Source organism: Chionomys nivalis, chromosome 22 (assembly GCF_950005125.1).
Source record: "Chionomys nivalis chromosome 22, mChiNiv1.1, whole genome shotgun sequence".
In the NCBI taxonomy this organism is placed as follows: Eukaryota; Metazoa; Chordata; class Mammalia; order Rodentia; family Cricetidae; genus Chionomys; species Chionomys nivalis.
The window spans coordinates 36,845,561-36,858,898 of record NC_080107.1 but is presented as its reverse complement, the minus strand read 5'-3'; the positions used below and the strand labels follow the sequence as shown (position 1 = coordinate 36,858,898).

General features: G+C 34.5%; 1 protein-coding gene across 6 annotated transcripts in view; it reads right to left on the bottom strand.

Annotated features, from left to right (window-relative positions):
- Lrp1b (LDL receptor related protein 1B) overlaps window positions 1–13,338 on the bottom strand; it is a 1,777,797-nt gene that overhangs the window by 69,800 nt on the left and 1,694,659 nt on the right. For all 6 annotated transcript variants that reach the window (XM_057755646.1, XM_057755649.1, XM_057755650.1 and 3 more), the window contains exon 80: window positions 970–1,086. In XM_057755646.1, coding sequence (XP_057611629.1) covers window positions 970–1,086 — 117 coding nt within the window. The remainder of the gene's footprint in view (window positions 1–969; window positions 1,087–13,338) is intronic.

The window sequence follows — 13,338 nt, the reverse complement described above, 5'->3', positions numbered from 1 at the left end:
CAGGAGATCTACCTCCCCTCATATCACCTCTAATGGTATCAGACATGGATATGATACACATTTATACCTATAAATAAAAATATCCATGTACATAAAATAAAAATAAATAAATCTTACAAAATAATAAATACTTTTCCAACTTATGCCTTTCTTTTCAACATTTATCAGGTTAACATAAAAGTAAGGGAAGATTTGGTAAATTCCTAAGATTGGAAACTGAGCAAACAAACCAAGGAAGCATTGATAACAGCAATAAAACACTGTTTAAGCAAAGATACCACAGAATTTTCATTCAATTATTTTTCAACTTCCTCATTTTTATTACAAAAACCATGTGAAGTGAAGTTATCTTTAGTGAATGTAGTAATAAAATTCTTAACATTTTAAGTTTGCATTGTACTTGTGGTAAATTACGGAAAGAGAAATGAAGGAAAAATAAAAGAAGAGAAGATAGAACAAAATTACTTGTCAGTCAGGTAAAGAGTGTGTTAGGCAATCAATAGGAATATGAAAATGGGAAAACCAGGTGAGAGATGGGTAGAGAAGCAGAGAGAAAAATGGACCCAGCTGTGGAACACAGAAGATCCAGCACTCTTAGTGGGGGGAGTACTCATGGCTCCCCCTCTTTTCACTTGGCCTAATAACTATGCTCATGATGAAAGACTCATAATAATATGTTTCCTGCTGCCTGCCCATCATCACAATTTTGAAAAAGTTAATGTTGACTGGCATTATTCATAAACAACTTATAGAATGAAATAAATCCTAAGCATTGACAACCAACACCTATACTTGTCCAAGCCAGGAGCTCTCTGCCGTGGCCTCTTAAGTATACCAATGGGATTGGACATTTTAATTATAGAGACACTACAATTTGAAAGAATTAGAGGAAATCCAGATTGCAGAATGTCTATACTTCTTTGTCTGTGTCATGAACTAATATTGTCAGTAAAAAAGTACTCTGCAAACCTTGCTTGCTGCTGACAGAGACCACTGGACTGGAGCCATCATAGAGGACACTGCCAATGATGGAGAGCTCAAAGTCAGCCCAGTAGATGCGTTCACCGAAGTGATCAACCGTCAGACCTGAAAACCAGGTACAAGTCATACAAAGAGACTGAGGTTACTTACAGTTCAGTTTCTATTTTAATGTTTAATCATGATTGTTATTTTCTCTAAGAATCATAAAAATCATTCATTGCATATCACAGTAATGTAGGAACTAGGTAAAAATGAATTCTTTACCTCTACCCTTGAAAACGTGCATTCAGATCAGATAGCATTCATTTAATACCAGATTAGAACAATCTTAACCCAGCATGTAAGATCACCTTAATCATCCTTTTCATACTTACTGAGTTCTTAATTATAGCTAGTTTATTATAGTTTTACATAATATTTTAGGTTTTATCTTGAGTCATGGAAGTTCTCTGTGCAACAATGATTTAAACTTAGTGTAACCATCTTTCTTTCAAATTCCTTTATGAAGCTCTAGAGTCCACAATCTAAATATTCAGGGACATTAGATAAAACAAAGCCATTAAGAACTGGTCTGAACTGCTGGTGGGATGGCTCAGTGGAAAAGAGGCACTGACTAAAGCTCCAGAGGACCCAGTTTCAATCCCCAGTACCAACATGGCATCTCACATCTGTTTCTAACTCTAACTCACATAGACATAGATGCAGGCAAAATACCAATGCAAATAAATTTTAAAAAGAGAGCTCATCTGAGTGGGGGAGACATATATATGCATGCTTCAGCTTAAAGCAACTAAAGACTGATAATCAGAATAAGAGACAAGGAGCACTAAAGTTCCTATTTAGAGTTGAAGTGACACCTGGTATTTTTCATCTTATAGATTTCTTCTAAGACTGCTACTCCTTATTTTTATAGTCATTCTATGCTAGTAATCAACAAAGCACTAAAGCAATAATTCATTAAAAGGCTATTTCCATTTCTCTGTTGTTCATTTTATAAATATGATTGAGATTATGACAGTATCTTCTCTCAAAAAAGGGTATACTCTATGTTAAAATGTAAAGTTACTCAAGGATGGAAAAGTAATAACATCTATGATGCATAATTTCTTGAATAAATCTTCATTATTGCAGATGTTTAATTTGTGTGGTATTAAATATTGAGTATTTACACAGAATGCATTATGCATCTTGAAAGAACATTGCAATTAAAATGTGGTTAGATTAATACCACAGAGTGTTGGTACACCTCTAGGTAAAGGTCCACTAAATTATAGGCATTTGGGGGGTTAGAGTGGAAAAGAAAAGCAGTTGGCTTAAAAGCAATTTGTGAGAAACTTTTCAATTTGTTACATAGTTCTAGTTGATTTAAAATTTAACTAAGTATAGAAATGCACTCATCTTTAAGTAAAATAAGATGAACTCTGCCCAGTGAGACTCTGAGAAATGGTGTAATGTAAGTTAAAGTGTAGACTGTGCTTTGTAACTTGCTGCTTGAGCTGTCTCTGCTTCTGTTTAATTCTGAGAAAAACGAACTCTAAAATAAACCAGATTCCTGCTGCTGATATTAGGGTCAAGCCTTGGTGAAGAAAAGAAAAACACTTGCCTTGCTCCTTTGTGAATTTAATAGAATGAGCAGTTAAACTAAACAAAACTTATCCCCCATTTAATTAGTTTTCTATTTCTAGATTACATTTTCTTATTATGGAAAAGAGTAAACCCATGGTTTATTATGTTTATTACAAATTTATTATGAGTACACTTGACCGTACCAACCTTTGTCAAGTAGTGAACTATTGACTGGGACTATACAAAATTAGAAATTGTAGAATAAAAAACAAAGATTTTAGATAAGTGGAATTTATATTACAAAAAGAAATCCATAAATCAAAGATTGTGCTTTTTCTTAAGCCCTTTAGTTTAAAAAATCCTTTAAATATAAATGATATTAAAAGAACACTCACTTTTCTTATAGTAGCAGTGAAAGTCAAGTTTATATGGAATAACAAGTGCCTGTCTCCCTCTATAATATTTCCTCTTTTTTTTAAAAAAAAAACTGTGAATAACAACAACAAAAAAGTAAAGGCATAATAGAAAGCTTTTCTATATAAACTGAAAATGACAAATATATTGTGTGAAATTAGTAGGAGTAAGGAAAATTTAAAATAAAATGCTGCATTTTGAAACTGACTTTTTATTTTCTTAATTTCAAACACTATTACATCATTTTCCCCCTACTCTTTCATCTCTTCAGTCTTTCTCATTTCCTTCTCTTAACACTTGCTCCTTCTCATATACATGGTTTCTTTGTCCTTGTTGATTTATATATAATATATGATATATACATATATATTTAACACATGTTAGTACATAAATATATAGATACAATATTCTTTGTTTAGAATTTAGTGTTGCTTCTATGATATGACTTCATAGCTGACCACTTTTTATTAGAAAATCATTCTAGAGAAGACTAGCTCTTTCACCCTCACTATTTCTTAATTTTCTGGAGATTTCTGTCTATGGGTCTAGCTCCTCACATTTTCCTATTCTTCATTATCATGCTTATTGGTGTTGTCCTTATTCAGGTTAATCAGGGATAACATTATGCTACATTGGAAAGGTCATAATTGATACAGACTGCAGCACAATAGACTTTAATGAGTGAGAGTTTTTGTCTGAACATATTATTGTCTATGATACCTCGGTTACCATTACATTTTAGGGATTTTAAAATGTTTTTAACTCTTACATTTTCAAAGAGCCTTAACTAATAGACGATTTCACTATCATCAGTAGCACCCTAATATAAAACTATAATAAAAGACCACAAACCACTGCTTTATCTTCCACTATGCACTTTATATATGGGAGTTGTGTGCTTATATAAATATATACACTGAGATACTTTTGCATAGAAATATTTTCTCTGCTTTTGCATTCCCAATATTTTTGATTTCGTTGTGACAATTTTATCTCCATTTTCTTGGTATGCATAAATACCCACTGTGAATCCAAATTTAACATCACATTAAAATGTATAATTATCATAAGGTTTTTTGTATCCATTCTAATAATTTTGTTCTTTCTTTGGTGGTGTTATAGAAATATTATCTTTTTAATATCTATTCACAGTTAAGCATATGATTGACATACAATACATTTAGTTATTGCATATTTTTCAAAGGGTATAGATAATATCAACTAGATGAACAGTTGAATAGCCATGATTATGTATCTGTCTATTTATATGATTTATGTAATCTCTGCTAGCCTAATTGAAACAGCAAGTTCCAGGTTCAGTGAAAGACAGTCTTAAGTACTAGCAAATATGTACTTCTGTAATCTTAATTTATATGTTTTGATAAATATTTAATTATTTGGATTCCAAGCTACATTAATGATATTTTTCCTGCACACTTAAAGACTAAAGCCTCATACATATGTTAATGGCCATATTAGTAAAAAAGGATGCATCAACGAGAAGCAAAAGAGTCCTAAAACTCTCTTCACTTCATATAATTAGAGAATTTTTATTGTTGAATACAAAGTCTTTGGTAAACGAAGCAAGCAATTACAAGAGGTCTAAGAGCCATTACATCATTTTTTATTCCCTCTGCAACTACCCCAATTTGGGGAAGATAGAGGCAACTTAGATTCTATTCCTCAAAGGATATGGTACACAAATCAATCTCATATAATCTTACCTAAGCTCCTAGAAAAGTAGAATTCAAAACTGGCCCTATTCTGACATGTCATTCATTGCTCAAAACACATACATAGGCACCTTTTTCTTCTCATGTAATTATGATGAATTTATACTGTACAGGCCTATGGCTGAAAGGGAAGCAGCTCATACCCCTGCTATGGAGGTGAATACTTGTCATTCCCTATTCACTGCCTAAATAGGAAAACTGGTCATGCTTCTTCTTATGTTGACTATAGTACTAGGTTAAAAAATAAGATGGCGTATTTCTTTAAAGAGACTTAGATGCCTTTCAATTGATTAAAACCTTAAATTTGTAGATGTCCATTTGTTCATTAAACACCTTCTTCTGCTGGGCAGTGGTGGCTCACGCCTTTAATCCCAGCACTCGGGAGGCAGAGGCAAGTGATGCTCTGTGAGTTCAAGGCCAGCCTGGTTTACAAGGGCTAGTTCCAGGACAGGCTTCATAGCTACAAAAAAACCCTGTCTCAAAAAACAAACAAACAAAAAAAACAAAACAAACAAAACAATAAAAGCCAAAACCCTACTCGCTGTTAAGTGCAGGCTATTTTAAGCACTTTAATATGCCACCAGGACTATATCTGTATAGAATACTAATAATGTTGTTGAGTTAATTACAGTATTGGGCATATAGAATATTAATTAAATAGTTAATAGTACATTGCATCATTAAATCCATAGCTAATGAATTTTCAAGAAATTTTGGGAACAAGTACTATAAACCTCAGAAAACTGACATAATTTTATGATTAAGGTAATTTTACAATGGAGCTTCTGGTTGTTTCCTATTTGATTAGATGGTAGATTTTTAAAACAATTAAATACAGGCATTACATAAATATACAGAGACAAGTTCATATCTCTTCCAACTGTTCATCTAGCTGATAAAATACAAGTCATAACTAAATTTACTGTATTCCAGTCACATAATTAGGTCTTAGAGGATAGTAGAAATGTCACATTTCCATAACACTCCTGGTGTAGAAAGTCCTTCTGTCTATGTGTTGCTTTCATTGGTTAATAAAGAAACTGCCTTAACCTGTTGAAAGGGCAAAACTTAGGCAAGGAGGAATGAACTGAATGCGGGGAGGAACAGCAGAATAAGAGAGATGCCATGGAGCTGCCAGAAGCAGACACTGGGAATTTTACCCGATACACTAATTACTAGAAATAGGTTAAATTAAGATGTAAGAGTTAGCCAATAAGACGTTAGAGCTACTGGGCCGAGAAATGTTTCAAATAATACAGTTTCTGTGTGGTTATTTTGGGACTAAGCTAGCTGGGAGGCCGGGACAAACAAGCGGACCCTCTCCCTACAAACAGCTTCTTCTTTCTACACACTACAACATAAAAATTACACACATGAATACATAGACTTTATGAGAGTTAATCATTTTAATATGCTCTCATTTGAAGTTAGAGTAAATATTTACATACAGAGAAAGGGAAAGACAATTGTTAGAAAGAATTCCAAAATATTAGGAATGCATGAACAGTGAATATACTTCAAGGCAATATTTGTACAATACACATCTCCCACACGTACGTATACAAAAAGCAGAAATACAGAACAATGGTTCAAGGTACTCCATTATCATCTCGTATTAGGGCGCTATTGTGATAGTTGAATTAGGCTCAGCCACAGCCAATGGCTGCCTGAAGATCGGGCACGTTGCCCTCAGAGATTTCCTACTCTCTACCACCCCAGACCCAGTTCTCACAATTGCCCACAGCTCTTCAACAGAACACCAGAAGCAGGTTCTCCTCCCCACTGTGCGTATATGCCCCTTGCCCTGCCCTTTTCTTAAGCAGTGATCACTGTTTCCCAGTCCCCAACTCTGATGGAAACCTCCTATGCAACCACAGCCTACCCCTGTCAGAAGACAAGAAACCCACAGATCTCCCCACCTCTCTGTATCACCCCAGAATCAATACTCAGGGTCTACCCTAGTGCTACAAAAAAAGAACAGATGCTGGTTCTCTCTCACCTGCCCTCGTCTCATGAGGATCCCCCTTTCTTTATACTTCAACTCTGTGTCTCAGCCCCAAACTCCTAAGACCACCTACTCAGCTAGAGAAAACACCTGCCGGAAGACCATTCTCCATCCCTAGCAAGCATTCCTCCAGGAATTCCTAAGATGAGGAAACAAATAAAACAAGGAACACTTAAAACAACACACTGCAAAACTAGAGAGGAAGCAGAAACCAAGGAACAAAATTCCCATCAAAACAAGACAAACCCAGAAATAAACATTTAGACCTAAAATTACACCAAGTACATATGCCTAGATGCCAGTAAAAGAATACAAACAATAACAGCCCAAAAATTGTTTCCTTCAGAGCCCAGCTATCCTACCACAGTAGGTCCTGAATATTCAAACATAACTGAAGCACAATAAAAAGACTAAAAAATAAATAAGTAAATAAATAAACAAACTATGTGAAGATGATAGAAGTCCTTAAAGAGTAAATAAATAAAACCCCAAAGAAACCATGGAAAACACAATAAACTAGAAGAAAGAAATAAATCACATTAGAGACTGAAAAATCCAGGCCCATTTCCACCTTATTTGCATGTCAGAGAGTTTGGCGTCTGACAGGCATAATTGTACCACCTAACTCAGGAGGTGGTTGCCTGGATCTTTTGAAATTAATATAGTTCAATGCTATCCTGATTGGTGGTCAGGATATGCAAATGTACTTTTCCTCTTTCCATTGTAACTTTGAGGTCACCTAAGGAAGGGCAATCTTTAGCTTACTTGACCTAGAGTACCTTAGCTACCTAGGTGACAGATTTGATTTCTCACAGTGATAAAGCCATTGACTGTATGAGCTTTCCTTTTGTATCATGTTAATGAAGTCTTTTTTTTTTTTTTTTACCTTATTCCCCAGTTTACTTTGGGTATAAAACCTATGGAAAAATAATAGGCGAATTTCAGGATTTCAGTCACTAGAGAGTTCTCCCAACACTTTCTATGTTTCCCAAATATTGTTTATAAATGCTCTTACATTTAAAGTGGAATGTGATGCAGATATGAATAATTTACATTGGTATAAATCTTGATTTATTAATACAAATTTAAGGTCAATTTTGTTATACGTATATGTATTTCTGATCTTGACTAAGGTATTGTGATTGCGTAGCTCATTAAAAATGTAATGTATAATTAAGAAGTATATGTTAATAGATAATTATCAACAAAAGTCAAGTTTGTAGTCATGTTAGTTAGATTTTCTGGATGTACATAGATATATTTCAGATAGGCATTCTTTATATCTTTCAAAAACTTCAGAAAATGGCATTTAGATGTTTTAATTACTTAGGATTTTTCATGACAATGAGACAGGTCTGCTCCTGGCAGCACCAAGCTACATCCTGAGAAAGATGGGCATTGAAGAGGCTCCTTATGGAGTTGGTTAGCCATTTGGGCAAGAAACTGCTTTTCCCTGGACTTTTGCATGAACTGTACATAAAAAACCCACAGAGAGATGACTGCTAAACTTGCCTATAGGTAAAATGATCCTTTGGGGTTCCTGCTTCATGAAAGAGTCTGTGAGACATTCTGCAGGATACAAAAGAAAGTGACCAAACTGTATTTGAAATCTCCTGCTTTGTAAAAATGTCTGCTGAATACTATGGGCCTGAAGGCCAAAGATGGATGCCCAAATGGTATAGAAGAACTTTGGGTAACTGTTCATGTAGCAAGATGTCTCTGTCATTTCTAGAGTTTTGAAAATTGCTTATAATGTACTTCCTGTTTATTTAGGTAATATTATATACCTGTTTATTTAGGTAATATTATATCCTTCTGGAGTCTTTGATGGAGTTGAAGAATAGATAGATAGTTATAGTTATAGCTTTCCTTAGTTATGATAAAAGATAAAGTAGATATAAATATTGTAACTGTAATTCTTTCTTGATAACTGTTTTGTTTTATTAATTTTACTATGTTAAAATTAAATCCTTCGTTTTGTTTAAACAGAAAAGGGGAAATGGTGTAGGAGGTCCTTCTCTTTGTGTGTTGCTTTCATGTTTTAATATATAAAGAAACTGCTTTGCGCCTGATAGGGCAGCACTTAGGTAGGTGGAGAAGATAGAACCGAATGCTAGGAAGAAGGGCAGAGGGAGAGACGCCATAAATCTTCTGCCTGAGACAGACACCGGTCAGAATCTTGCCTGTAAGTCACAGTCACATGGCGATACACAGATTAATAAAAATGGGTTAAATTAAGATGTAAGAATTAGCAAATAAAAATCTATAGCTAATGGGCCAAGCAGTGTTTTGATGAATACAGTTCTTGTGTGGTTATTTTGGGTCTAAGCTAGCCAGGCAGCTGGGACAAAAAGCAAGCCCTCTCCTTTAACACAAAAGGTTTGATTTTCTTTTTGTATTTCACAGTATTGTAACTATTGTGTAAAACAATTTAAAAACTAAAAAAAAAATAGTAAATTATTACTAATAGTAAGAATAATGTTTTGATGTTTATTCATTAATTATTGTGGATATTTTAAGGGGTACCTACTTAAGGCTTTGCCATGATATACAGAAATTTAAGTTTATTTATTTTTAAAAAGCATACTTTATAGGGCTGGGGAAATGCCTGAGAGATTAAGAGCACTGGTTGATCTTCCAGACTTAAGTTGTTCCTCCTGAGTTCAATTCCCAGCAAACACCTGATGACTCACAACCATCTGTAATGAGACCTGCTGCCTTCTTCTGGACTGCAGGGATACATGCAGACAGAACAGTATATACATGATAAACAAATCTTTTTATTTTAAAAAGCATACTTTATGTATCATATGTGGGTATGAATGAATATAGTCCATATAGAGTTATATATTTGAATGTTTAATTCTTATTTGGTGTGATATTTAGGACAAATTAGTATCTACTGCCCAGTTGAAGGGGCATGGATGTGGGTTAGGATTTGCTGTTTCAAAAATCCATACTATTCCAGTCTTGCGCTCTCACTGTGGGTTCGGTATAAACTTTCACATACTGCTGTAATGCTTTGCTTGCCTTGCTGCTATCATGCTTCCAGTTGTGATAGCCATGGACTAACTTACTGAAACTGCAAGCAAGTCCCAAATTAAATACTATCTTTTAAATGTGTCTCTTCACAGAAATAGAAGGGTAAACAATACTGTCAGTTGTGTATTAAATAAAATTGTAATAATTTTGTGTAGCTTTAAACAGAAGAATAAAAAAGATTTTTCAGTTTCTAATTTCTTTATAACCCCAACATAGTCATAAAAACACAATCTGCTTTAGTGAATATTTTACATAATTATTTGCAATTTTCTGTGAAGTAAATTATTGACTTCATTTGCAAATAAGAAAAACTGACAATTAAATATTCCTCACCTTGGTCAGTTTTATATCAAGCTCACGTAAGAAGAAGGTTTGCAGTCCTCCTGCCTCAGGTATTTTTTTCCATCAGGCATGTGCTGTGTACAACAGCATATCCTGTTTTCCCTTTGATACACTTTTATTTAACTATGAAATCAATGAAATTTAGGGTCCTATGATTAGACTCTCTTTGTACCTTCACTTTCAAACTTGACTTTCTAAAATAGTCTGCATTTTTAGCCTCATTTCTGAATCCTTCCTCCATCTTAACAGGGCTAGCAACTTCCTTTGTATTGATTTTCCATATTAAATTTATAGTTCTGAGTTCCAACACTAAAACTTCTAGCATCTATGAAATGTTTTCATTCAGGTAAGGTAACATCCTTTTCTGTGACTGAGAGACAGCACTGCACATCCTGAGTACAGTTGTACTCAGGTACAGCCCCTGTCAAAGCCTACTTACTGTCCTAAAAAAGCGAGCATATATTTCAATCTCCTCACTGTTAACTATACTTCTGATGTTCCTTTTTCTGTGCTCCTCTAACCTTCTATGCAATGGAGGGTTATGTGTACTTCCAGGGCAGGTTTCTGTTCTCTTTATTACCATTTTCAAGAATTGTGCTTACTACATATGGAGTGATCAGTAAGTATTAGCTGACCAACTGACTGAGCAAACAATCTAAAAATCTGTTATTGTGAGTGGAACAGATGTTATCAAAGCAAAATTTCTAAGCTGAAAAGATTATGCACAGGATCTAAATGATAGACAGCCTCGTATCTGCTGTTTGTAAAGAATCATATCTTGTTTCCACTTCCTAAGAATCAGTGCTCCCACCATGATGTCTGACTCTGGCCCTGGGGCCTGAAGTTTCATCATATTTCCCACTGTTCTTCTTTTTATCTTTCTTTCTATGACAATAAAGACCATAAAACTACAGTAAAAATAAATAAACAAACACACAGGTAAATAACTAGATTTGTATAATTACAGAGTCATCTAAGACATGAAAGAACTAGTCCCTCTTTTCTTTATCTAAACATCATCTTTTGTCATTTCATAATTTCTTTACTCTGCTGCTTGACTTCCCTTCAGTTCCACTTCTTACCTTGAGCCTATTTAAGAACACTCTTTAAATTTTATTGTGTAATTCCCCAAGGTCTGTTACTGGTCATGTACTAGGAAACAATTTTAACCATCCACTTTCCCAAGACTCTTCTTTTTATGCAGTTGAGGTGACATCTTTGCTTTAATGCATTCCTTCTGTGTCATTTGCATGAGGTCTGTGTGTACATGTGCAAACAAAATCTTGTTTTTATGGTGTGCTATTTGAGAGGATAAACTGAATGAATGCAAGGATCTATATTTTTAATGACTGTAAAATATGTGATGTAAAGTGAACATGTGGTGATTTTTAATGATAAGGAATTATAATGAAGTACATAATGAAGCTATATCACATCTGACAAGCTCTTGCTTACCTTATATTACTCCAGGCAAACTAAACTTCTTTCTATCTTGACACGTATAAAGCACATTTCCTAACAGAATTTACCATCCTCCCTGAATGAAAAGCTCTTGTACCACATATTCACATGAGTGATACTTTGTTTTTGGTATGAAATGCCCCACACCTAGAGGTTTGTATCCTGGCTGGTGTTTATTATCAACTTCACACAACTTAGAATCACCTGAGAAGAGGGAAGATAAACTAAAGAATTGCGCTCATGGTATTTGCCTGTATGTTAGGTATGTCTGTGATTGTCTTGATTGCCAGTTGATGCCTGAGGACCTAGCCTAGTGAGGGTGGTTCAATCCTTTAGCAGGTAGTTCTGGATTATATAAGAAAGCTTTCTGAGTATGAGCCAAATAGAAAGCCAGTAAAAAGTATTCTTCCATGGTTTCTGTATCAATTACTGTCATGAGATCTAGTCCTGACTTCTATGTGTGATGAGCTATAACCTGAAAATCCAAGTCTTTTCTACCTCCAATTTGCTTTTGGTCATAATATTTTATCCCAGCAACAGAAAAGCAAATCAGGTGGTAAATATAGGGAGTTGGGAGGATGATTTCAAAGGTTATTCTTTGGTTCTTGACTACATGTTCCTCTCCAATTCATCCCTTCCATGGGGCAAGCAATGTCAGGAAAACACTGATAATACCATATTATTATCTTTCACCTTAGACTCAAGCAATAGATATGGCTAATATGTTTTAAAACTCTAAGCCCAAGTAATCTTCTTTCTTTGAAAGTATGTGTGGAGACTCAAAAATATGAGCCTATTTCCACCTTGTTTGAAGGCCATAAAGTTTCAACTTGTTCAAAAGTGTTAACAATAAGTAGGGATACATAACCTGCCCTAGGATATGTTTATTGGTATTTTGGGCATTAAGATGGCTCATAAAGGTATATTCTTTCCACCCTGGTCAAAGATGAGAGTATTCAAGCATATTTCTGCTCTTATTTCGAATTAGGAGGTTTGACCTAGAGAGAGTCTGCCTTCGGGATACTTGGTCTAGGGTGGGTTCACAGCCTAAACAACAGAATGCTTTCCTCATGAGTTAATGGCTTGATGTCTCAAAGTTTTGAAACATGTATCTGTTCTCATTGCATCTTGTTAAATCAGTCTTTTTGTCTTCTTTGCCTTTTTGTATTGGGATATAAAAGTATATGGAAAATTAAATGCAGGCTATTTCAGTATTCACTGGAACTCCTTCCCAGTACTATCCTACTTCTGTTTTATTATTTGCACTGGTGTCTTTGTTCTCTTTACTTATTTTTCTAATCTCCATTCCCCTACCCTGGTAAGTAGCATCCTTGTTGACATTGGTCCCTGAGAGTTATTTCACTCAAGTGTTAGTCACAGTTAAATAAAACAAAAAGACAACAACAAAAACGTAACACAATTTGCTTTCTTTCTTTATTCGTGTTACTTCTTCAGCAACAAATTCTGCAACTGAGATATTGAACTCATAGTGAAGTATTATCCCAAAGAACTATCCATCTTGAATGGCTTTTCTTTTGTATATGGTAATTATAACTGCCTAAAATTAAGCAAGTATGTAAAATAACTTCTACTATGGCATGTTTCACAATGGCTGACACTTGCTTCACGAGTGTAGAAACTTTCTTCAGTTCCAGAAGCATGTGATACTTGAATGAAAGACATGTCAGTAGACTTAATCCCCCAAACTTCTCAATTCCATTAAGAATAAAAATGGTAGAGTCAAATGAAACTCACAAAGCAAACTAAAAGTTAATAAATATGTAACAACCAAAA